Consider the following 25,956-nt stretch of genomic DNA (forward strand, 5'->3'; position numbering starts at 1 on the left):
GGAAATCTTTGAACTCGTACAAGATCAAGAGTCAAATGAACTTAACGTTAACTTGAAGCCTGGCGTAGTGATCCATTATCTGGGTTGTTATGGCCAGTTGTGTAGTCTCTCTGTCTACTCTACAGCCAACGGAACGACACAGCGGTAAACATAACCATGAAAGCCAAACCACTGAGTGTTTGTGAGTGTGTGTAATGAGAGGAGTGACTTGGTTGTGGGCAGCATGATTTTGTGAAGTTAATTACTAGTGTGTGGAATTTCATGTGTGTGTGTTAGAATTTCATGTTATGTAACAGTTATGTATCTGTGTGCACACATCTTGGAGCCCTCTCAGGAATTTTAGGCCTACTGACAAGAAGTGGCGCTGAACCCCCCAACCCCACCCCACCCCAATGTAGCTAACTGAGTATGCTACCACAATGCCTGTCTGAAGGGCCAAGTTATTTGCACCCTTGTGCATAGCCACACAGATGTAGACAGTCAGATTTCACGTGTTGTCTGGCCAACATATAATTACTTGTGTGTGTGTGTGTGTGTGTGTGTGTGTGTGTGTGTGTGTGTGTAATGCCCAGCAGAAAAGCGACCGGTGGTGAGTCTAACAGAAGAGGAGGCCAGTACTTCCGTGTCTGTGTTCAGTATCTTCAAACAGGTAAACTGTTCTATTCACTATAACAGACTACAGGTTTCCTTCCAGCTGAACCCTGCAAAGACCAACCTTAATAGCAGAGTGGTGCTAAACAGTGTAACAGCGTGTGGTCACAGAATTTCTCAAGTGCGGACAAGTATCCGCCTCTGTTGATCTCAAGTATCAAACCACCACCGTCCCCATCAACTCTGTAGCGCCACTCAGTGTTTACAGAGCTGAGATAGAATAATAATTACGTCTAAGCCAAAGTCAAAGACTGCCACTGCCATTCACATTACCCATTTACCCATTTACATTTGCTGTGCCATTGTCACAGAGACTGAACTGGTAAGATAAATGACACTAACGATGCATACCTATCCTTCTCTGCTCAGATCTCCGTAATGGCTCTGTCAGTTTGCTTCATCTTCACCATCACCATTGGGACCTTCCCAGCTGTTACAGTTGAGGTCAAGACGACTGTAGTAGATAAAGGAGCCTGGGGTAGGTCTCTGTTTTGTGCTCTACCAAGAGGCTAGCTAGTTATCTAAGCCAGTGTTTCTCAACCGGGGGTCCGCGGACCCCTAGTGGTCCGTGGTGTAATTGCAAGGGGTCCGTGAAAATAAAATATCTTTAAAAAAAAGATCCTATGACATTTATAGAAATAGGATTATTTTACTCAAATGTGACCGAGACCTTTATCTACCTAAACTATAAAGGGTAACAGGACTTTTCTCTAATTACATCTGTTTCACAAGTGTCTACTACTACTTTCGGCTGCTCCCGTTAGGGGTCGCCACAGCGGATCATCCGTTTCCATTTCTTCCTGTCTTCTGCGTCTTCCTCTGTCACACCAGCCACCTGCATGTCTTCCCTCACCACATCCATAAACCTCCTCTTTGGCCTTCCTCTTCTCCTCTTCCCTGGCAGCTCCATATTCAGCATCCTTCTCCCAATATACTCAGCATCTCTCCTCCACACATGTCCAAGCCATCTCAATCTTGCCTCTCTTGCTTTGTCTCCAAACCGTCCAACCTGAGCGGTCCCTCTAATATAATCGTTCCTAATCCTGTCCTTCTTCGTTACTCCCAGTGAAAATCATAGCATCTTCAACTCTGCCACCTCCAGCTCCGCCTCCTGTCTTTTCGTCAGTGCCACTGTCTCCAAACCATATAACATAGCTGGTCTCACAACCATCTTGTAAACTTTCCCTTTAACTCTTGCTGATACCCTTCTGTCGCAAATCACTCCTGACACACTTCTCCACCCACTCCAACCTGCCTGCACTCTCTTTTTCACCTCTCTACTGCACTCCCCGTTACTTTGGACAGTTGACCCCAAGTATTTAAACTCAAATGCCTTTGTCACCTCCACTACTTGCATCCTGACCATTCCACTGTCCTCTCTCTCATTCACGCATAAGTATTCCGTCTTGCTCCTACTGACTTTCATTCCTCTTCTCTCCAGTGCATACCTCCACCTCTCCAGGCTCTCCTCAACCTGCACCCTACTCTCGCTACAGATCACTATGTCATCCGCGAACATCATCGTCCATGGAGACTCCTGCCTGATCTTGTCCGTCAACCTGTCCATCACCATTGCAAACAAGAAAGGGCTCAGAGCCGATCCTTGATGTAATCCCACCTCCACCTTGAACCCATCTGTCATTCCAACCGCACACCTCACCATTGTCACACTTCCCTCATACGTATCCTGCACCACTCCTACATACTTCTCTGCAACTCCTGACTTCCTCATACAATACCACACCTCCTCTCTCGGCACTCTGTCATAAGCTTTCTCTAAATCTACAAAGACACAATGCAACTCTTTCTGGCCTTCTCTATACTTCTCAATCAACATTCTCAAAGCAAACATCGCATCTGTGGTGCTCTTTCGTGGCATGAAACCATACTGCTGCTCGCTGATCGTCACCTCTCCTCTTAACCTAGCTTCTATTACTCTTTCCCAAATCTTCATGCTGTGGCTGATCAACTTTATACCTCTGTAGTTGTTACAGTTCTGCACATCGCCCTTGTTCTTGAAAATCGGTACCAGTATGCTTCTTCTCCACTCCTCAGGCATCCTCTCACTTTCCAGGATTGTGTTAAACAATCTAGTTAAAAACTCCACTGCCATCTCTCCTAAACATCTCCATGCCTCCACAGGTATGTCATCAGGACCAACTGCCTTTCCATTCTTCATCCTCTTCATAGCTGCCCTCACTTCCTCCTTGCTAATCCGCTGAACTTCCTGATTCACTATCCCTACATCATCCAACCTTCTCTCTCTCTCATTTTCTTCATTCACCAGCCCCTCAAAGTATTCCTTCCACCTTCTTAGCACACTCTCCTCGCTTGTCAGCACATTTCCATCTCTATCCTTGATCGCCCTAACTTGCTGCACATCCTTTGCAGCTTGGTCCCTCTGTCTAGCCAATCGGTACAAGTCCTTTTCTCCTTCCTTAGTGTCTAATCTGTCATACAACTCACCATACGCCTTTTCCTTTGCCTTTGCCACCTCTCTCTTTGCTTTACGCTGCATCTCCTTGTACTCCTGTCTACTTTCTTCATCTCTCTGACTATCCCACTTCTTCTTTGCCAACCTTTTCCTCTGTATAATTTGCTGTACTTCCTCATTCCACCACCAAGTCTCCTTGTCTTCCTTCCTCTGTCCTGATGACACACCAAGTACCTTCCTAGCTGTCTCCCTAACTATTTCTGCAGTGGTTTTCCAGCCATCTGGCAACTCTTCACTACCACCCAGTGCCTGTCTTAACTCCTGCCTGAACTCCACACAACAGTCTTCCTTCTTCAACTTCCACCACTTGATCTTCGGCTGTGTCTTCACTCGCTTCCTCTTCTTGGTCTCCAAAGTCATCCTACAGACCACCATCCGATGCTGCCTAGCTACGCTCTCCCCTGTCACCACCTTGCAGTCTCCAATCCCTTTTAGATGGCGCCTTCTACATAAGATATAGTCCACCTGTGTGCACTTTCCTCCACTCTTGTACGTCACCCTGTGTTCCTCCCTCTTCTTGAAATATGTATTCACCACAGCCATTTCCATCCTTTTCGCAAAATCGACCACCATCTGTCCTTCCACATTTCTCTTCTTGACTCCATACCTTCCCATCACCTCCTCATCACCTCTGTTCCCTTCACCAACATGTCCATTGAAGTCCGCTCCAATCACCACTCTCTCCTCCTTGGATACCCTCTCCACCACATTGTCCAACTCACTCCAGAATTCTTCTTTTTCATCCATCTCACACCCAACTTGCGGGGCATATGCGCTGATAACATTCAGCAATAAACCTTCAATTTCCAGCTTCATACTCATCACTCTGTCTGACACTCTCTTCACCTCCAGCACGCTCTTGACATACTCTTCCTTCAGAATTACCCCTACCCCATTACTCCTCCCATTCACACCATGGTAGAAGAGTTTGAACCCACCTCCGATACTCCTGGCCTTACTCCCCTTCCACCTGGTCTCTTGCACACACAGTATGCCTACCTTTCTTCTTTCCATCATGTCAGCCAGCTCTCTCCCTTTACCAGTCATAGTGCCAACATTCAAAGTTCCAACTCTCAGCTCCACATGCCTACCCTTCCTCCTCTCTAGCTGCCTCTGGACATGCTTTCCCCCTCTCCTTCTCCTTCGTCCAACAGTAGCATAGTTTCCACCGACACCCTGCTGGTTAACAGTACCGGTGGCGGTCGTTGGTAACCCGGGCCTCGACCGATCCGGTATGTAAGTCTTATTTATGATCCGCATATTTGATTTGGCAAAGATTTTACGCCGGATGCCCTTCCTGACGCAACCCTCCCCATTTGTCCGGGCTTGGGACCGGCACTAAGGATGCACTGGCTTGTGCATCCTCAGTGGCTGGGTTATCTGTTTCACAAGTGTAATTTATTGTATTTTAATAAGAGATCTCGCTCCCGTTTGCATTGTTAAAAGTTACTGCATAAAAATTATGTTGCTACATATATCTGAAAGTTACTGAATACATATTCTGTTTTGTTAACTATATTCAAGTTACAACTGAAAGCTCTTATTTTTGCCCCAAAGAGTGAATAAATGCTATAATGCAATTTAAAATGCAGTTTCTACTGTTTCTATCAAATTGCAACCCCCCTCCCCCAAGATCAGGTGGAGGGGTCCTCAGGATAGATCAAAAATACGCAGGGGGTCCAGGACCCCAAAAAGGTTGAGAACCACTGATCTAAGCCAACATGTCTGTGATGATTCATGTTCATTGTCCAGGTGGTACGATATCAGAGACAAGAAAAGTACATGGAGCAGGACTGTAATCTGGGGTTTGAAAATGTTTCACAGCTTATCTGATTGCTTCTTCAGATGTCAGGTGGTGATAACCCAGCTTTTATTTCTGTGGAGATGGAGTGCCTCTTGATGATTCACAACATAGTTGAGGACATTAACTCAGAAGGCACTTTACTTTTAGTGCCCTTTGAGTATATTGACACTTTTCATGGTTAAGCCCCTCTTACAGCTTGTGAATGGGAAAATCACTGAGGTAGAGATGTTATAGTGGCGTTATACAGAGAGAACAGGTACTGTGGGGCCCCACCCAGATTCAGTAAGAGCTGCTCCAGTCTGACATATATATGACCTCTTCCACACCCCTCTCAACCTTGCATCTTAGTTCATTTCCATCATACATTTTGGTCTTCCAAACTGTCTCTCCTGTCCAGTAGGTGAGTATAAACTGCTGAGTCTCTGAGGGGCTGTTTAGTTTCCCCGTTGTGCAAGTTTGTACATTCTTTGCCGTTAACAACATAGATGATATTTCTCCTTTGATACTTTGGAATATGGTCCTTTTCCTTTGTATTGTCCGGTTACAAAAATTCCAGAAGATGGAGTTGCATACAGGTCTGTAAGCATTTCTCAGCAACTCCATATTCATATGTGATGATGATATGGTCCTGTTTTGCCCTGTGACCCAATTTCTTAGGTCTGGTGTTCTGTTGCCCTTGTGGCCATTTTAATGATAGCCCAGTCAAGGTTGCCACTGGCTTTCAAAGGCTGTTTAATGTGCTTCTATTTCCTGTCTTTGGCCTCACAGGGGTCGATTTGGTCTCCGTCTAGTGGCATGAGGTCCAAATTTCTCCCAACTTGTGTTCCAGTGGAGCTTCCCCTCTTCTTTGAAGGAGACTGCATAGTCCAGAAATGGCAGTTTGTTGTTACCCATCGCCTTCTTGGTGAATCTAGTGTTGCTATCTGCTATGCTGATATGTTCAGTGAAAGCTCCAACCTCACGGGTTCACAACTTCCCCGTGTGTCATCGGTGTATCTGAACCAGTGGCTTGATGCTTCCCTCTGGTGTGTACGCTAGGGCTTCCTCTCCAATTCCTGCAAAAGTCGGGATTTCCCCACCTTATATCTGAACCGAAGAAGCTAATCAGATGAGGGGGGTATCATTTTCAAACCCACAGTTACAGTCTAGTTGCATGTATTTACCTTGTTTGTGTAAACTAACCAATACCCCATAATGGGTTTTACTTGCATGCCTGGTGCAGGATCTTTGTGTAAAAGTGTCTGGACATTTTTCTAAATGGCATTCGGTAGTCAGATTCATATATATATATATTTTTTGCCTTCACGGCCATGTCCTAGATCAACTGAGCTGGAATTAATATTTTAATATCAAGGATCCCACAAGCCTTAAGACCAAAATTTTTGTTGAATTTACTGATACCAATATTTGGTGAGTTCAGTGGTGTTTGACTACACTAAATCCCGGAGATCCAGTCAACATTAAACAGCGTTGCCGGTGCTGTTGTGTCAATGCCTTCTCTACTGCCAAACTAAAAACACAAATTGTGTAATCTTCTGGTAAAAATCTGCCATATCTGCTAGTTAACCACAGTGTGCCTCATCATCAAAGTCCTACCGCACGGTGACCATTAAAATAAGCAGCAGCAATAGTGTTCAGGATGTGAATATTCGCTGAGTAGCTATATTCTTGAATACACCGGCTAAAAGGACATTTGTTTGCTTGTGAAATCTTGGAGGACTGTAGCTTTAAAGGGCATACACGCTTCACCAAAGATCCCCGTCACCGAAGCCAGTGTTGACCTCAGTAACTGGTATTTGTTTATCCTCCCCAACAGACACCTACTTCATCCCTGTGTCATGTTTCCTCCTCTTCAACGTGATGGACTGGGCCGGCAGGAGTCTGACCGCTGTCTGTATGTGGGTCAGTAGCAACAAGATGACACCAGAAAACTTTGTGATTTAGTCAACCGGGGTAACGCGGTTTCATTAAGCTCGGAAAAAGACCATGTACTCTGATCTCCTAAGGGGTGTTACTGTGAAAACAACACTACAACTCCACCTGTCCCCAGAAGTTGTTGTAAATCTCTATTTGCTGTGGTTAACATGAAGGGTGTGAGTCTGACTGCAGCCAGAGTCTGCTGTGTGAGACTTCATCTGAGCCCTGACATGCAGCAAATATTTGCTTGCTGAAATCAGTATCTAAAAAATAACAGGGCATAAATCAGAATAATTCCTCAGCAATCTAATTAATGGAGATTATTTATAGAAAGAACTTCAAACTGTTGACAGTAGCAGATGGAAACTAGCAGTGTTTTTACAGTTTATTTATATTTACCAAGCGGGTGGGAAATAACTCGTTTTTGGGGACTATTGGTTTATTCAGACACAAATTCTCACTTGATATACACTGTCTTAATTTTTATTATTGCTGTCTCATCCGGCCTACGCAGTTTCTCAACACAGTGATATATCAATGTTATTTAGAAGTTTTATCCCATAGAATCTTTCTAATGCACCACATTCACACACAGCGGGACGCTCATGTTGATGTTGGGGTGGTATGTGCAGCTATAAACAACATGCGCGCGCACACATGCACACTTGAGTGTGATCACAGGAAAAACATCCGAAGGTCAGACTGAGTGGCGTGTTGGGGAACAGACATTTTTAAACTGGGAACATTACACTTTGAAGGGGGGGTTATAGGCTTGTTTTTATTAAAACTGTTTTTGCATGTTTCATGTGTATGTGTGTGTGTGTGTGTGTGTGTGTGTGTGTGTGTGTGTGTGTGTGTGTGTGTGTGAGAGACTGGTGAAGGAAGGGGATCTGGAAGGGTGCGTGGGTGGGTGCCTGTGGTGACTTTGAAGCCCCCATTTGTTCTTTTCTCAGACACATGTTGGGAAAGAACCCAAAAATAGAAATCATAAATTATGGCATTTTAAAACTGGTCAAGACTTTCTAGTTTTTTGCTTCTTTTTTTTTTTTCAAATCTCAATTCACTAGTCTTGCAAAGCCAAACTTGACCATAAAGGCTTGAGCCCATTCACCTGATTGCATTTATGGCTGATTTCCGAACTGCAGCATAGTTTATTTGATTATTTTTAGCTTCCTTCCCCGATCCGTTCAAAAGTCCCTGGATGAATGTACAAACAAACGGCCCTTGTCCTGCTTGGCCTCAGAGTGACTCCTCGTAAGCGAATGCATCACCTTCCCAAAGTTTTGATGTTTTTAAACTTTTTTTTTGCTTTACTTTTCATTTCTTTCCTCCATCCAGATGTAAAATTCTTTGCTGACCATACTGACACAGTATAAATTCAGCCCACTGTGAAACTTTCCAAGAAAATAAGCCTTCTCTAACTTCCTGGAGCATTTCGGTAAACACAGACCGTTCTTCTTGTCCCTGCATTGACATTTAATCCAATGGACGTTTAATCAAATAATTAAATCCGGTAAATTTGAGACCTTGCAAATTACAGCCGAGTGAAAATGTTTGACTTCTTCCTGTCTAAAACAGGTAGAGTTTATTAGCCCTGCCTGCCCTTTGCTGGAATGTAAGGGGCTTAAGAGATTTATGGGAGTAATTGAGTATTTGTGGGGGGAGGGGGGGTCGATGTTGGGAGGGCCCGCTTCCACCGAGCATCTCAGGGTACCGACAGTCATATACACTACCGTTCAAAAGTTTGGGATCACCCAAACAATTTCGTGTTTTCCATGAAAAGTCACACTTATTCACCACCATATGTTGTGAAATGAATAGAAAATAGAGTCAAGACATTGACAAGGTTAGAAATAATGATTTGTATTTGAAATAAGATTTTTTTTACATCAAACTTTGCTTTCGTCAAAGAATCCTCAATTTGCAGCAATTACAGCATTGCAGACCTTTGGCATTCTAGCTGTTAATTTGTTGAGGTAATCTGGAGAAATTGCACCCCACGCTTCCAGAAGCAGCTCCCACAAGTTGGATTGGTTGGATGGGCACTTCTTTGAGCAGATTGAGTTTCTGGAGCATCACATTTGTGGGGTCAATTAAACGCTCAAAATGGCCAGAAAAAGAGAACTTTCATCTGAAACTCGACAGTCTATTCTTGTTCTTAGAAATGAAGGCTATTCCATGCGAGAAATTGCTAAGAAATTGAAGATTTCCTACACCGGTGTGTACTACTCCCTTCAGAGGACAGCACAAACAGGCTCTAACAGGTACTATTTAATGAAGATGCCAGTTGGGGACCTGTGAGGCGTCTGTTTCTCAAACTAGAGACTCTAATGTACTTATCTTCTTGCTCAGTTGTGCAACGCGGCCTCCCACTTCTTTTTCTACTCTGGTTAGAGCCTGTTTGTGCTGTCCTCTGAAGGGAGTAGTACACACCGGTGTAGGAAATCTTCAATTTCTTAGCAATTTCTCGCATGGAATAGCCTTCATTTCTAAGAACAAGAATAGACTGTCGAGTTTCAGATGAAAGTTCTCTTTTTCTGGCCATTTTGAGCGTTTAATTGACCCCACAAATGTGATGCTCCAGAAACTCAATCTGCTCAAAGAAGTGCCCATCCAACCAATCCAACTTGTGGGAGCTGCTTCTGGAAGCGTGGGGTGCAATTTCTCCAGATTACCTCAACAAATTAACAGCTAGAATGCCAAAGGTCTGCAATGCTGTAATTGCTGCAAATGGAGGATTCTTTGACGAAAGCAAAGTTTGATGTAAAAAAAATCTTATTTCAAATACAAATCATTATTTCTAACCTTGTCAATGTCTTGACTCTATTTTCTATTCATTTCACAACATATGGTGGTGAATAAGTGTGACTTTTCATGGAAAACACAAAATTGTTTGGGTGATCCCAAACTTTTGAACGGTAGTGTAAACCCATTTGTTATTGGATAAGACTAGCGGTTCGCCCAGTGGCTTTATAGTACAAGCGATTTCCACATCATTAAGACAAAAAAAATTAAGTAGCTTCCTTACTATAAAAACTATGCATGCACAAAAAATAGCAAATATTTTGTTTCCTTTACAGTCCTAAAAACGAAAGTGTTAAAATACAACGGTAAAGCTAATAAACTCAACCTGTGCAGATGTAACAAATGAGTAAATAAAAGATAAATGAATAACAATGAAAATGACCAAAGATGGCTAAATAGTATCTTCTTGTAGCTTCTTCTTTGCAAACTTGCCTTACTACAGCTATGTTGTATGAGTGCCCAGATTACCTCCCCTTTATCAGCGGCCAATGATTTGGCCCGTTTTTGCAAAAAACTCCACTTTAGCTCAAGAGAGTAATTCCTGTTGATTCCTGATGATTCTAATTATAGTTATAAATGCTGGGAACCCATGCCAGGGACTATCATTGTGGTAATCATGCTTTATTTTTTATTTCGCTGTTTATCTCTCCCACCATCTTCCCTCCATCCTTTTCCCTTCAGCCTGGTAAGGACAGCATCTGGCTGCCTGTCCTGGTGGGCCTGCGGGTGGTCTTTGTGCCTCTGTTCATGTTGTGTAATGTCCAGCCTCGCAACTACCTCCCCGTAATTTTCGCCCACGACGCCTGGTACATCATCTTCATGATTCTCTTCTCCTTCTCCAATGGATACCTGGCCAGCCTCTGCATGTGCTTCGGACCCAAGTAAGGACAGAGCCGAGCAGTTTGGGCCAGAGGGGTCGAGAGACGGGTCAACTGACTCTTGCACTTGAAGTTTCTGCAACAATATATGGTCCAATGGTTCAAACCGTCCATGTATTTGAGCTTTTAAGATCCTTGTTTTTTTATAGTGCTAGATAATAAGAAAGATCTTTGAAAATACCATATAAAATCTTCATCCCAAGTGATGATGCTGTGGGTCAACCTACCCTGCTTTTCTGTTTAGCAGGTAACTAGTGCTGCCCCTTTTCTAGTGTTAGGCATTGCTCTGGCAGGACCAGTAGTCTTTAGAGAGCTCAGTAAGCATTGTTTGATGTTGAAATGTGTGCTGTAATGTTCTGTGGACGATTTCTATAATCAATGCAGCAAGTGATGTATTTACATATGTATACTGTACCTATCCACAACCAGCTAGCGCTGGGAATCGGTAGATACCTCCCGATTTGATAATGCAACAATATTTTGGTGCCAATTTGACATATGTTGCAGTTTTTGGATATCACGATATTATAAATATTGCGATTTGGAATGAATGGGGGTTTTTTCAATCGCTTCATCCTCTCTTATCTACAGTGACATGCGAAATCTCTAATAAACCAAAGAAATCGTACAAAAAAAAGTTTATTTTAAGCTCTATGTGCTGAAAAAGAGTTAAAACCTGAAAGTTTCCCTGAGTAAACATTTAAACAATTCAAATTCAGACATTCAAAAACATAGAAATCATTACATCGTACCACTACACCGCATCTGTTCATTGTGATCCAATGCTTATTCAGAGGAAGTGATGTGATATATCATCACAGCTTAGTGTTGCAATGAATTTCTTTTTTCCCCATCCATACAAATGATATTGCGTTTCATTGTGCACCATCCAGTTTCTGAATAGTTTTGTCCCATTTGTGTCTCCATACAGGAAGGTGGCACAGCATGAGGCAGAGACAGCGGGGGCCATCATGGCCTTCTTCTTATCCCTGGGCTTGGCATTGGGCGCGGCACTGTCCTTCGCCTTCCGCTCCATGATCTAGAGCTCTAAGCAGAACCGCAGAGTGGGCTACAGCTGTGACCAGCCTGAGCGGAGACCCCTTCCTCCCACCCCCATCCCAGTTACTCCCCATTTCATGACACATAAGGGAGAACCCATGAACAACAGTACTAGCAAACCTCATGTCCCTTGCAACCATCAGCCAAGTGAGAGAACAAGAGGCAAAGGGATCGGCAGCCTACTTTTCAATTCCTTAAATGGAGTAGAGTCCAACTTTCGTTGGCCAGTTTTTGTTTTTGTTTTTTACCCCTGTCTAGCTGCCACGGAAGTGATTTATGACACATACCGATGCATACTTGTGCTTGTCTCCCGTTCTGGACAGTTATAGAGTTATAGTAGTGTCGCACACTTTGAAAGGCAGTTCCTAACAGTTTTTTTCCCCTTCGGCCAGAAACGGACAGGAGGCAGGAGAGTAGGAGTGCAACGGTCCAGTTAGCCCACGGTTCGGTTCGTACCTTGGTTTTTGGGTCACAGTTTCGGTTCGGTTCGGTTTCAAATTACATTGTTGGTGAAATAAGTTCGGGAGGGAATAACGTAGCACGGATCGAGCGTATGCGTTAGCTGACGAAAGCCCACATCTCCAACCACCGAAAAGGGCTGCATGTCTTTAGCAATGAACACCCCCGGGGGCTGCACGGGTTATTGTTTTGTGTTTCTCTGAGTTGGCGCTATAGGTTTGTTGGAAAGCATCTCCGATAGACGGTTGTTTTGTTCACTGGTGCGGTTACCCGTGCGTCTGTCCTGCTTCCAGAGAGCGAGACATCTGGGTGGTGCCGGCGGAGATGCTGGCTCATATTGGAAGTGTTTCCACTTGCGTAGTACGGGGACATGGGTCAAGCAATGCTTGCAGCACACAGTGTTATTTCTGTCCACTGTTTTGTCTCCCTCATCGTTGTATTCAACAGCAAACCCGAAATGTCCGCAGATTTGTATGAAGACGGTGCTTCTTCAAACTTTTCTCTCTCTACTCCTCCACTCGCCATGACTTTTTTTTCTGCTTCTGCAAGCTACCGCCGTCTTTTCAACTCGACTGTCGGCTCCAGTTACAAGGGGGCTGGGGGGTGGGGGGCTAACAGTGAAAAATCCATTCGCCGGCAGTAAGAAACGCCTGTCAACTATTCACGCACATTTTAACTGCAAAACCGAAAACCCCGGTCCATAAGGGCGGGTTGAACCGTACAGGGCGGACTGTACGGTTCGGTTTTAAACCGAAAACCGTTGCAAGCCTACAGGAGAGGGAGCTATTTCCCACTCAGTGCATCAAAACTGATCTTGGTATAGAAATTAAGCATAGATGTGGTATGTAGTATTAGCTGTGGTAGCATTTATCTTCTGGAATGTTTTACATGTTCAATGTATTTGTGTGTTTTATGACCTTTTTTGTCATTTGGATTGGAAAAGTTTCACTTGAAATGCCATTTTTGTCTCGCATAGAGTGTCAAGCACGGTAAAATTAGTAAATTTTCTAAAATCCTTGTTTACACAAGACTCCTGCACACACTTAGTGTTCATGGCCAAATTCAAGCCAAAGTGGTGATTTGGTAAGAAATTGATGTTAAGTTACAACATGTTAATACTTTGCTCCTCTTTTCTAAAATGAGCAGTAAAAAGGATTGTTACATAGTTATGAATCTCAGAAATACAATTTTTCCTTTTCCGTATATTTTTTTTGCATGTTTGAGTCTTTGATAAAGTCAAAGAACCCTCTTTTTTTTATCAGCATGGCCCCATTCATGCATTTGGCTGGTCCATGTAAATGGGTAGAGGCCAAAGGTCATAAACTTTGGCTTGTTGGAGGATATTAAACTTTAACCTGTTGCGTGGTGGTGGATTGAGAAAAAAATTCTTTGTATGTAAAACATGACACTGACCTACCACAGTTATTTAGTTTTTATGTATTTATAATGAAGCCAAACATGGAAAAGGAAAAATGGGGTGCTGCTGAAGGGAAGTTTTCATGTTACTTTGCTCTCTGCAGCTCTACTCCCATAGCCTTACTTATCTTCTCACCTGACCGGGGTCTCCTCTGTCCCAAATCGTCCTTTAAGGCTCTTAATAACCTAGCTCCTTCATATCTTTCTGAACTTCTTCATAGCCACATTGCCCTCCTGCACTCTCAGATCCTCTTCTTTGGCCTCATGTATCAGCGTTACTATGGGCAAATTTGTGTGTGGACACCCATGGGATTTTTTAGCCCTGAAGTTTGTCTCCGAGACCAGTGTAGAACCTGGGTAACCCCTGAATTTAGACACCGATTGGCTAACACTGATGTATTTGCAGGCCTGGGTGATTGCTCGTTGCAAGAGGTACACAGTAGATGTTAGGAGGAAGGAATTATAAATAACCATCATGCTATGCTGCTGCCTGTCACGCAATCTTGAGGGCTAAAAAATTCCATGGGTGTGTACGCACAAATTTGCCCATAGTAACGATTGATACATGAGGCCCCTGCTCTCCAACTCACTACATCACTGGCCCGCTTGACTACCATGGGGTCTAGAGCCTTCAGTCATTCTGCCCCCCACCTATGGAACTCTTCCACAAGACATTAGCAACACTAACTCTCTTTCATCCTCCAAATCCCATCTCAAAACGTACCTTTTCTAACTGGCATATTCAGTCTGATGCACGCTTTGTTGAGTTTTGTGCTGCTGCTGATTTTATAGTTATCTGTTGTGTTAACTTTTTATTGTCTACCCTGCTTTGTTTTGATATTATGTTGTCTGATACAGTGCTGCTTGTTTTTTGAACTGTGTTCTGTAAGGTGTCCATGAGTGCTCTGAAAGGTGCCCACAAATAAAATGTGTTATTATTATTATGGCGGCACGGTGGCGCATTGGTTCATGCAGTCACCTCACAGCAAGAAGGTCCTGGGTTCGAGCACCAAGGTAGTCCAACCTTGGGGGTCGTCCCGGGTCATCCTCTGTGTGGAGTTTGCATGTTCTTCCTGTGTCTGCCTGGGTTTCCTCCGGGGGCTCCGGTTTCTTCCCACAGTCCAAAGACATGTAGGTCAGGTGAATCAGCCATACTAAATTGTCCCTAGGTATGAATGTGTGTGTGTGTCTCGGCCGGCCCTGTGTGATGTTCTGGTGGCCTGTCCAGAGTGTCTCCCCGCCTGCCGCCCAATGACTGCTGGGAGAGGCTCCAGAACCCCCGTGACCCTGAGAACAGGATAAACGGTTTGGATAATGGATGGATGGATATTATCTTTGAATCAGATCAGTTATTGCTTCGAATGTATTGAAGTTTGAGTCAGATGGATCGGTCCTCAGTGCTAAATTCGAGGCCTGATTCACAAATCTGGGCTATCATCCTACATCAGAAAGTTTCTTCTGCTGGTTGTTCATTGTCTTATTTTTTATTTATCATCACATGATAGATGAAGTTGTTCCAGCCGGGGCAGTTCCAGGGTACATTGTTTCGCCGGGGGTCTCTTTCTTATGTTGCTTTACCTTTGACTTGGCTGATCTTGAGCAAGGACAATTGAAGTTACAAAGACATACACTGCCGTTCAAAAGTTTGGGATCACCCAAACAATTTCGTGTTTTCCATGAAAAGTCACACTTATTCACCACCATATGTTGTGAAATGAATAGAAAATAGAGTCAAGACATTGACAAGGTTAGAAATAATGATTTGTATTTGAAATAAGATTTTTTTTACATCAAACTTTGCTTTCGTCAAAGAATCCTCCATTTGCAGCAATTACAGCATTGCAGACCTTTGGCATTCTAGCTGTTAATTTGTTGAGGTAATCTGGAGAAATTGCACCCCACGCTTCCAGAAGCAGCTCCCACAAGTTGGATTGGTTGGATGGGCACTTCTTTGAGGAGATTGAGTTTCTGGAGCATCACATTTGTGGGGTCAATTAAACGCTCAAAATGGCCAGAAAAAGAGAACTTTCATCTGAAACTCGACAGTCTATTCTTGTTCTTAGAAATGAAGGCTATTCCATGCGAGAAATTGCTAAGAAATTGAAGATTTCCTACACCGGTGTGTACTACTCCCTTCAGAGGACAGCACAAACAGGCTCTAACAGGTACTATTTAATGAAGATGCCAGTTGGGGACCTGTGAGGCGTCTGTTTCTCAAACTAGAGACTCTAATGTACTTATCTTCTTGCTCAGTTGTGCAACGCGGCCTCCCACTTCTTTTTCTACTCTGGTTAGAGCCTGTTTGTGCTGTCCTCTGAAGGGAGTAGTACACACCGGTGTAGGAAATCTTCAATTTCTTAGCAATTTCTCGCATGGAATAGCCTTCATTTCTAAGAACAAGAATAGACTGTCGAGTTTCAGATGAAAGTTCTCTTTTTCTGGCCATTTTGAGCGTTTAATTGACCCCACAAATGTGATGCTCCAGAAACTCAATCTGCTCAAAGAAGTGCCCATCCAACCAATCCAACTTGTGGGAGCTGCTTCTGGAAGCGTGGGGTGCAATTTCTCCAGATTACCTCAACAAATTAACAGCTAGAATGCCAAAGGTCTGCAATGCTGTAATTGCTGCAAATGGAGGATTCTTTGACGAAAGCAAAGTTTGATGTAAAAAAATCTTATTTCAAATACAAATCATTATTTCTAACCTTGTCAATGTCTTGACTCTATTTTCTATTCATTTCACAACATATGGTGGTGAATAAGTGTGACTTTTCATGGAAAACACAAAATTGTTTGGGTGATCCCAAACTTTTGAACGGTAGTGTAAGTGAAGCTTATAGATTTTTGGGGATCTTCAGAAAATATACGGCAGTCATTTTGTCCAGGTCTCTTTGGTGTGTCTTCATAGACCTAAAATAGTTGCGTCAGTGTGCATTTTAAATGCAGCAATAAAAGAATATGCAGCTGTTAACAGTATTAAGTGTTGCTGAGAACTGAGTTGAAGTTTAAGAATTTTTTTTTCAGTATTCTCGTGTCCTTGAATCTGTGCCATTTTTGAATAGTTCTCATGGGGAAAAAAATACAGCTTTTTTTTTTTTGGTAAAACATTTGCTTGTCATCCATCACTTGGGTCCCACGACTTTTTTGGTTTTTGACTTTAAAAAACACCAGATGTCTGTTACAATGTTTTATTTTTTTGAGATTTCCCTATTTGCATTTGAATGCTTTTTTTCTTTTTTTACTTTTTTACTGTACACAGTATATAATGCATAGTAGTCCTTTGGAAAGCACAACTCTGTTTTTCCACTTTGTGTGTAGTATGTAGGATGGAGGTGTGACACAATCCATCATGTCATCTGTAATGAAACATGATTGTGTTATATACTGTAACATATTGGCATCTCAAACAGTTCTGCGATAACTGAAAAATAAACCTTTTTTTTAATAATCTACCTTCCTCTGTTGGTCATTTTTGGCAGTGCGGCTCACTGATTATAGAATAGGATAGAATACACTATTTGTCATTTGTACATGCAATGTATCATTTGTACATACATACAATGAAATTCATTCTCTGCGTTTAACCCATGATTATGTCAGATATTGAGAGGTTAATAGAAAGACCTAAGTTTGAAAATGAATGAAATTGCTTGTGGGAACTGAAGGGTTTGAATCTCCCTGTTGAGCTGATTAAACTCCCCAGAGCAGAGCTCTTCAAAAAGGGGTCCGCGATCCCTAGGGGGTCCTCAGAATTACTGCAGGGGGTCCGCCAAATTATTTGATCCCAAACTGTTTCTCTTACAAAAATATGTCCGAAAATACACATTAGCATAAATACAACCTATAACAAGCACATAAATCTTCCTATTCGTTAAAAAATTACAACATTGAAGATACCCATGAATCCTCGTGCAATAATGTGATCACCCTGAAAGCTGAGCACCAGCTAGCTAGCCTATGCTAAACCACTATGTGCGGCGCCAGTAAAACACTGGAAATAGTTGCATGCCATATTAGCCAAATAGCTACGTATTATTAGCCTACGTATGTGGCCCTTGTGATGTACAATGGACCCCTTTGTAACCTCTCGACCAAGAAACTGACAGACCCGGCCTGCACTTCATCACGAACCACTGGCGAAAGTTCAGAGCATGAGGCTAACGGGCCTGCTAACAGCCATGCTACAACTGCTAAGCGCAAACGAGAGAAGACCCGAAAATATTCAGAGAATTATCTCAAGTCTGGGTTTACCTTAAAGAGACTGAGGGCGTTGAATTACCTGTGTGTGTCATCTGTCATCTGCGCTGTCAAACGAAAGTATGAAGCCATCAAAGCTGCAGCGCCACTTGGAGCCAACCAGTGCTCGCTTGAAAGAAAAACCAGCGGAAGACCTTCAGCCTCAAAGGCCAGCAGACATCGACGAGACAGTCAGATAAAGTTGCTGAGCTAGCTTTGAAAGCCTCCTATCAGGTTGCTCTTCGAACAAAAAGCCATACACGATTGCAGAGGATTTAATACGGGTTCGCGTCCCTGCTGCGGCAGTTCCTGTGGTTGCCCCCCGAATTCGCTACAATGTTGCCTGCAGCCAGTGATGTGAGCAAAACAATGTTTGGGGATGATGAGTAGGTTAATGAACTGAAAAGCATTCCGTTGTTGGACACAACCATTGCTCGCCGTATTGATGACACTGTAGTGACCTACTTGCAGGTTAGCTAGTCACCATGCGGGCCAGAGACGGTCCCTTTAAGACAGTGGGCGCGGGTTAGCAAGGGGTATTGTGGGTAGACACGAGGCTGAGGTTTTGAGCAGAATGGACTATTGACTGGGTTTGTTGGAGGAAATAAACGACCCCACGGCTGTGTGGTCAAAAGGAGAAGTGGTCTCGTCTCCTTTCTTTCATCCACCACATTGGTGACCCCGACGTGAGCCATGGAGAACGAAGCTCCCAGTGCAGCGGCAGTGGCTAACGCCGTCTCGCTCAAACTGCCCGACTTCTGGGAAGCGGCAGCGTGCTTCGCTCACATCAAAGCCCAGTTCGCGATTAGGAACATCACCGTGGATGAGACCAGGTACCACTACGTCGTCACGAATATTGGGCCTGGATAAGTACGGCACGATTAAGAGACACTTGCTGCAGGCTTCTGGGCCAGCAGAGGTGGAGCGGGCGGACTGGTTGTTTCCGCTGCGAGGCTTGGGAGACGGCGAGCCATCGGAGCTAATGGACAAGATGCTGAGTATGCTGGGTTCGTGCGACCCCGCCTTCCTTTTCGGCCAGCTGTTACTCCGTCAGCTCCCCTCGCACGTCCACGCTGCCCACCACCACCAGCTTTCGGGAGTTGGCCGCGGAGGCTGACAGGATTTTTCTCGCCAGCCGGCAGCAGCTGTGCGACCGCTCTGCTGCCTGCCCACGCTCTTCCACCACCGCCGGTTGAGGCTGCGGGCGTCGCCGCGGCAGAAGTTTCTCGTCGGCAGCAGGACTCGGGGGGACGGTGCTTCTACCATGCTGGGTTTGAACCCAAAGCCAAGCAATGCCGTGCACCATGCTCTTTCAGCAGGGCGGGAAAAGCCAGGGCCGGTGCTCAGTAGTAGCCCTGAGCGTTGGCCAGGAAGGCAGGCTGCTGTTTATTCATCTCCGGCCGACGGTTGCTAGTTGATTCGGGCGCGCAGCGGAGCGTCCTGCCTGCGACACCAGTGGACGCGATGGCCGGCAGATTCGGCCCCCCTACGGATGCTGCTAACGGCACCCCCGTACGCACCTATGGCACGAGGTATGTGGAGGTGGTTTGTGGAAGTTGGCGGTTCGGCTGGGACTTTGTAATGGCGAAGGTGTCCATTGCCCTCCTGGGTGCGGATTTCCTGCGCGCTTATGGGCTGTTGGTAGACGTCAAATACCGCCGCTTGATTGACGCTGTCTCCTTCTGCTCCTACCTATGTACGCTGGGGGAGGCGGGTCCAATCGGCTAGTCCAACATGATTGCCACCGGGGATGAATTTCAGTACCTGCTCGCTGAGTTTCCGGATCTCACAACGCCCATCTTCTCATCAGCAGTCGTCAAGCATGGAGTGGAACACTGCATCACCACCACGGGCCCCCCAGTCTACGCCCGTGCACGGCGCCTCGACCCAGCCAAGCTCGCCATCGCCAAGGAGGAGTTTGCCAACATGGAGCGCCAACGGGCTGTGTTCCAGGACGCTGCCGGCATTTTCACTCCAGTCCCAACTTCGCGGCACGGTCCCTTTAAGAGAGTGGGCGGGGGTTAGCAAGGGGTATCGTGGGTAGACACGAGGCTGAGGTTTTGAGCAGAATGAATTGTTGACTTAAGAGTTTGTTGGAGGAAATAAACGACCCCACGGCTGTGTGGTCAAAAGGAGAAGTGGTCTCGTCTCCTTTCTTTCATCCTCCACAACACATGACATCTGATGTGAGGGTGCAACTAGTAGAGAAACTGAGGTTGGCAGAGGCTTTTGCATTACAATTGGATGACTCCACAGACGCGTCAAAAATAATTACAAAAAAAAAAGTTCTACAAATATATTGTAACGTGCATGGATTAGTAGACACGCTGGCCGCTGGCTAGCGGGTCTGACCCTTTAGTCCAGTGGTTAGCGATGTCACCTGCGGTGCGGGCGTCACGGGTTCGCTTCCTGGCCGCGGCAGTTCCTGTGATTGCGTTGTCCCCCCGAATTCGCTACAATGTGATCGGTCAATAATTATTATTTTAATGGCTTAGCATTGTATACACCATTACAGGGTACTTTTATACATGCCACTATAGGCCACCCTACACATTATTGTTGGCACGGTTTAATAAGCAACACAATCTTATATGTAATAGGGGGTCCCTCCGCCGTGTCTCTATCAGCCAAGGGGTCCTTGGCCTTAAAAACGTTGGAAGACCTCTGCCCCAGAGCTTTTAGATGCCACCATAGTCGTGCCAAGTCTTTCTCAAAAAGGCCGGAGTTTGAAAACCCTCACAATATTTGTGTCATTCAAGGCTAAAGTTGGAGTTAAATGGCACAGATCCTCTAATGACCGACAAGGACACATGCCGTCCGGCCGCTCTAATGGCGGAGCGGAATAAACCGCCGTTCTGGCAACCCGCTCGTCACATGGCTGGGAGGTTCGTATTCCAGACTCGCCGTAACCCGTCGCGGCCGGAGCGTCCACGGGGTAAGGCATTCATTAGGCCACCCTTACAAGAGGGATAGTGGGTGTAAATCGGTGGTGTTCGAGGACTCGTCGCTCTCCAGCGACCCCTCTGGCCCATCCGGGCGCCTGCAGCCAAGCCACCGAAAGCATTCTCCCTACGTCTCCTTCGCGGCCTGAAGGTGATGCAATCCATGCGAGGCTTCAGCGTGTAAAATGGGGAGAGCAGCCGACACGAGTTTGAAGGAAGTTGATGTTATGACTATCTCCTTCCTGTGGAAACGTGAGTTAGGTGAGTTATTCTACAAGAGTTCCGGCCATTGGGTTAATCGGTGGGATAAGGGGGAAAACTAGAAATAAATATATATATATATATATAAAGGACATCAGCTGTCCCTTGGCAGCGTCTCAGTAACCTCAACTAAACAAGGCACAGCTGTGGATAAACTCAACCGTAGGTCAGAGTACATGCTCATTTAAATACTTTGTATATCTGTGAAGGAATCAACAGTTTGTGAACTGCCTTCCAAAAAAATAAAAAATAAAATAAAAGCAACAATTATAAACAACAGAATCAAACTTGGATCAGATTGTGCACTGTTTCTCAGCAACTCCCTACCAATGGCCTCTCATAAGAAAGACAAAAAGGAGACAAATGAATCATACGGATGTTTATTCTTAACAGGGTAAACATGTTGTAAAAATAAATTACAGGAAATCTTTTCAGGAGGCAGACAAGAGACCCATCCGTGACCTGCTCTCAACATTCAGCTTCTTCCAGAAGGTGAGATCCTGAACTTTCAACTTGATGAAAGGAGACAACATGCACATCATCAAGTTAAACAGACCACACCAACTTTCTGTTGATCAAAGGAAAACAATGACCAACAAACTAAAATTGAATACAAATTTTATTTAAATATTGTGATCTCATACATGGGGCAAGGCAGTTGTGGATGGAATTAGTACAGCAGAGCTTAGACATGACTTACATTGCCATTAGTTCTGAATTGAAAACAACGGGTGATTTTTCTTTTGTATTGAAAAAGCCAACCATAGTCGGGCCAATTTTGGAGTAATTTTCAAAAGGCCAGAGCGGGACTGTTCTTATGCCTTTTTAAAAATACACAGGGGACAAGGTTATCCTCCTTAAAGACCTCTATAGTCCTCAAGTGCGTTTCAAAGAGAAGAGTGAAAGTGGGAGGAATTAAACAAGGCTTTGCAGCACCCACGCACAGACAGTCTATTCCCTGACTTGAGACTTCCTGTAGTAAAGGAACTTGTCAGCCTAAATGATTTGGTAGCCAGGAATTAAAAGACATACCACCTGTAACAACACATAAACCAAACAACAAGACTGACTGAATGCTATGAGCTTCTAGAAAATCCACCTATTTCCTTTCAAGCAGGGGTTCCCGACAACAAAATTATCTTTGATTGACAGACGCATGAACTCCAAGTGCTAGAAATGCTACATAGGAAACCCAGAGCTAGAGTGGCTTTAGTGAAAGGCAGTGGAACAGAAAATATGAAATATTTTCTCCCTGGCTATGGAAGGCTGGCTTTCTAAAGGTCCTAGCTAGCTTAGTGTAAGTACAGTATCTCTTAAAACCATGCAGAGAGCCAACATAGGCACTACTAAACACAAGGGCCAGGTAAAACACATCAGTTCTCCTAAAAACTTCAATATAACCAGATGATAAACTCAAAGCTTCCTACAGTCCTTCACAGGTCCACATCACAGCAACATTAAAAAGGAAGTGGCTGGCAGCCAGATGTACAAAAGTCATGTCTAGAAATAACCATAAACCCAGACTTAGAATATACAAATGTTGCCTTGATAACAGAGCCAATCCTTGTCTGGGGAGAAAAAAAAACAACTAAAAAGTGGAGGCAGAATACCTTCCAACATATGAGAAGACAGACATCTTACCATCTTGCCTGCACCCATCCAGTCAGTTCAAACTTACATGAAAATTCATATGCCCACCATGACAGCAGATTCAAATAGCCCTGATAAGCTTGCTGCTGTCAATTTACTTTCATAATGATAAATTCAGGAAATGCTCAAGATATATTTTGAAAAACATGATACAATCATCCAAACACTATTTGTGAGTCAATTAGTCATTTGTGCTTTAATAAGAAACCTTGAAGAAAAAGATTAACAGAAAGTTAAACTGAACTCTGACCTGTATTGTCTAAAGATTTTAGACAAGACATGATTGACCATTTTAATACATGGACTCAGAACAGTTTTAGTTTGCATCCATTATATATATATATATATATATCTATATATATACAGCTGCTCAGAGCCGTGTCAGTTATCCCTGAAATACTGCTGAATCCTAAAAGGTGTCCTGCCAGCTTACTGCTGATTGTCAGACACACAAGGATGTGGTTCTTAAGAGTACAGCTTTTAAATGTGTGTGTGTGTGTATGTGTGTGTGTGTGTGTGTGTGTGTCTGCACCCAGTGTGTTACAACACGCTTTACTGGGCTGAGCGGATGCTTCTATCACAATATGGCACAATGGAGAGGACGATATTCCTTTAGGTCCTATTTTGGTAAAAGGCAATGCAGGCAGCTCTGCTTGCTCTCCTCAAGAACTTGCCATTTCTCCTTTTAGCCACCGGGGCGCAGAATAGAGCGGAGCAGCCAGCGAGCCTACAGGTCCACTACAGCATTGAGAAAGTGGGGTTTAGAGTGGAGGACATGACAGACATTTAGGAAAGGGTGGATCAGCTTTGGTTTTGAACAGTTCCACAGTTCTAGGACTTAGTACATCTAGCGAGTGGGTGAGAGGGCAGTGAACATGAAGAGGGAGGACGACTGGGAGAAGGGTCAGTGAGTCTTTAACTTGGTGTGTTGTGAGCCCTGCTCTGTCAAGCTGGCTTTGATAGAGTTAACCACCGTCTGTCTGACATTGTCCTCCATATAATGTTCACTTAGTGGCTTCAACACCTGCAGAACAGGACAGGAGGAAAGGAGAGAAAAAGGGGCGAAGAGGAGACAGGCAAGGAAGTGAGGAGAGATGGTGAGAGGCAGGAGTAGGGGGAGACAAGAGGATTTGGTGTGAGAACCAGTTGATATTATTCTTCTGAACATTTGTGAAAAATGTACAAAAAACACCAAGGGAACTGAAAAAAAGGAGGTTAGGGAGGGGAGAAAAAAGGTGAGGACCCAAAAGAAGAGATACTTTCTTCCATGCTGGACAACAGAAACTCATTCCAACAGTTTCACAGAAACAAATCAACTTAAAAAAATACTACAGTACAACAACCAACAGATTTCCTTGCAATGACTGAAATCAACTAAAACCACTCACATCTGGAAACTGAGCCCAGAAAGCACATCCATGACAAACTGAACTGAAAAAGATGTTTATAAAGACCATTGAGCAAGCAGTTTGTGTCCTCTGAGATCCTGAGTAGGGCCTGGCCCTGCTTGAGTCGATGTACATTCCATGAGCTGCACAGGGTATATGCTGACCTGTAACCCCCCACACTGAGGAAACCAGGGGAGAGGCACTGAATGTAAAAAATAAGGAAGCCAGCATACTGCAGAAGAGTCAACATGAGAAGGAAGTTTCCAAGAGTGTGCCAGTGAATAAATCAGCCAATCGGTCTGTTAGCAAGGCAGGCAGGTGGATGCTAGTTAGTCTTCTTATAGTTGTTGTTGAGAGGGGCGAGTGCCATGAGTCTGTGTCTGGCTCCTGGTGGGACTGAGGGGAGGAAAGCGGCAGCCCAGGCCAGGCGACTCCAGACAGGCTGAAATAGCTTGGAAAACACCTGGGAGGACAGCAGGGAGGAGCAGGAGAGTTAAACAGACAGACAGATAGACATGGTGTCATTAACTGATAGACAATGTGGGAATGAAATACAGATACAGGATAGAATACAGGATAGGAAACCAGGGAAAGATAACGTGGGGGGGGCAAGAAAGCAGAGAGAAAGGAAGGGGAGGTAATGGGTCAAATGACAGCCAACACCTCTCACCTTTCTGGAAGTCCTCTGTTAAGCAGGGGAGGTGGAGAGAGACAGAGGAGGGGAGGGAGCAAAGAGGATACAGGATAAAAGACGCAGAGAGAAGCAAGACATTAACAGGAGACACGGGGTGTTTTCACGGTGACTTCTACATGTTCACAACACTGCAGCTGGACAATTCAAACAAGTTACATTATCATTACTATCTGCATATCAGGTACACAACACAGTGCCGTTTTGTTTTCAGTGTTCCGGAATGATTCATAATCCGACAGCAGACATAAGAAAAGTCTGCTTTCTGCACATCACAAAGCTGATTGGACGAAGGACAGGAAGATGGTAAAAGAAGGTAGCAGCTGACTGAGTGGTGGAGAGAAGGAAAAGGAGGAGGAACTGCAAAAATAATTACTACATGTTGGCAGGATGAATGGTATTACACGACCACCGGACCAAAAAGATAAACATTTTAAGCACAATTTTTTTTCAAAAAAATTTAACACATAAAAATATAAGTAACAGACTTGTCAGTCATGTAGAAATGCTGAAAGGAATATCAAATTAAAACAATAAACCTTTTACCTAGCTATATAAAAGTAGTGTGATAGTAGAATGCAAGGAGGATGGGAAACCTGAAAGAAATATACACACATGTTTACATCCATTCTGTGGACTGAAATGCAAAATGCTTCACTTGCCCTTTGTTACTCAAAGAAAGAGTAGTGGTGATATGTTGTACAGTTGTGAATTATGGTCCTCTAAATGACAGATAAACATGGACATACATACACACACCCTTTCCTGCCCAGTACCCACCTGTTCCCAAAGTGTCTCTGCCACCAGGTCTATGAGTGTTCCCAATTCTCGGAACTCTCCAGAATACTTCACATACGCCCAGGCACAAAGAGAGAGCAGCGCCAGACCCATGACCATGTTAGCCAGCACTGCAAAGGTATTCAGCCCCAGAAAGCCGGTCACTCCAGACACCACATAGGTAACAAACATGACGGCAAAGATTGTGGCAGGCGTGCGTGCTGCGTAGAAGATGTTTTTGCCATCGTTGTGCTTGGTGAAGTTCCCGTACGCCTCATCCAGTTCAGCCTCCAGCTGACTCTGGTAGCGCTGGCAGAACTCCTCGCCACCCATCTTCTTCACAGAGCGGAAGTGTCGCACCGAGCACTGACGGAACTCCTCATGGCAACGCTCCAGGTCGGCTGGGGCAATATATGGCTTGTCCCCTCCACAAATCTGAGAAAGAATGGGGATGGGTCATAGCATGAATGAGTGTATGCTTAAGTTTGAATCTTGGCAACAGGTAGGTTTTCTAAACTTTCCTGAGAG

The 25,956-nt window shown here is 44.4% G+C and overlaps 2 protein-coding genes across 5 annotated transcripts in view; one reads left to right on the plus strand and one right to left on the minus strand.

Moving 5' to 3' along the window:
* Positions 1–15,156, plus strand: part of LOC130122742 (equilibrative nucleoside transporter 1-like) — a 41,944-nt gene extending 26,788 nt beyond the window's left edge. For all 4 annotated transcript variants that reach the window (XM_056291747.1, XM_056291745.1, XM_056291744.1 and 1 more), the window contains 5 exons: positions 576–649; positions 1,021–1,129; positions 6,766–6,851; positions 10,353–10,552; positions 11,481–15,156. In XM_056291747.1, the coding sequence (XP_056147722.1) occupies positions 576–649; positions 1,021–1,129; positions 6,766–6,851; positions 10,353–10,552; positions 11,481–11,592 (581 nt within the window). In that variant the 3' untranslated portion in view covers positions 11,593–15,156. The remainder of the gene's footprint in view (positions 1–575; positions 650–1,020; positions 1,130–6,765; positions 6,852–10,352; positions 10,553–11,480) is intronic.
* A 6,145-nt stretch (positions 15,157–21,301) lies between these two features.
* The window catches only part of atl2 (atlastin GTPase 2), a 42,093-nt gene continuing 37,438 nt past the window's right edge, over positions 21,302–25,956 (minus strand). Inside the window, exons 13-14 of the mRNA XM_056291391.1 lie at positions 25,432–25,863; positions 21,302–23,596 (exon numbers count right to left, since the gene is read on the minus strand). Coding sequence (XP_056147366.1) covers positions 23,477–23,596; positions 25,432–25,863 — 552 coding nt within the window. The 3' untranslated portion in view covers positions 21,302–23,476. The remainder of the gene's footprint in view (positions 23,597–25,431; positions 25,864–25,956) is intronic.

The sequence above is a fragment of the Lampris incognitus genome, chromosome 13 (assembly GCF_029633865.1).
Source record: "Lampris incognitus isolate fLamInc1 chromosome 13, fLamInc1.hap2, whole genome shotgun sequence".
Lineage (NCBI taxonomy): Eukaryota > Metazoa > Chordata > Actinopteri > Lampriformes > Lampridae > Lampris > Lampris incognitus.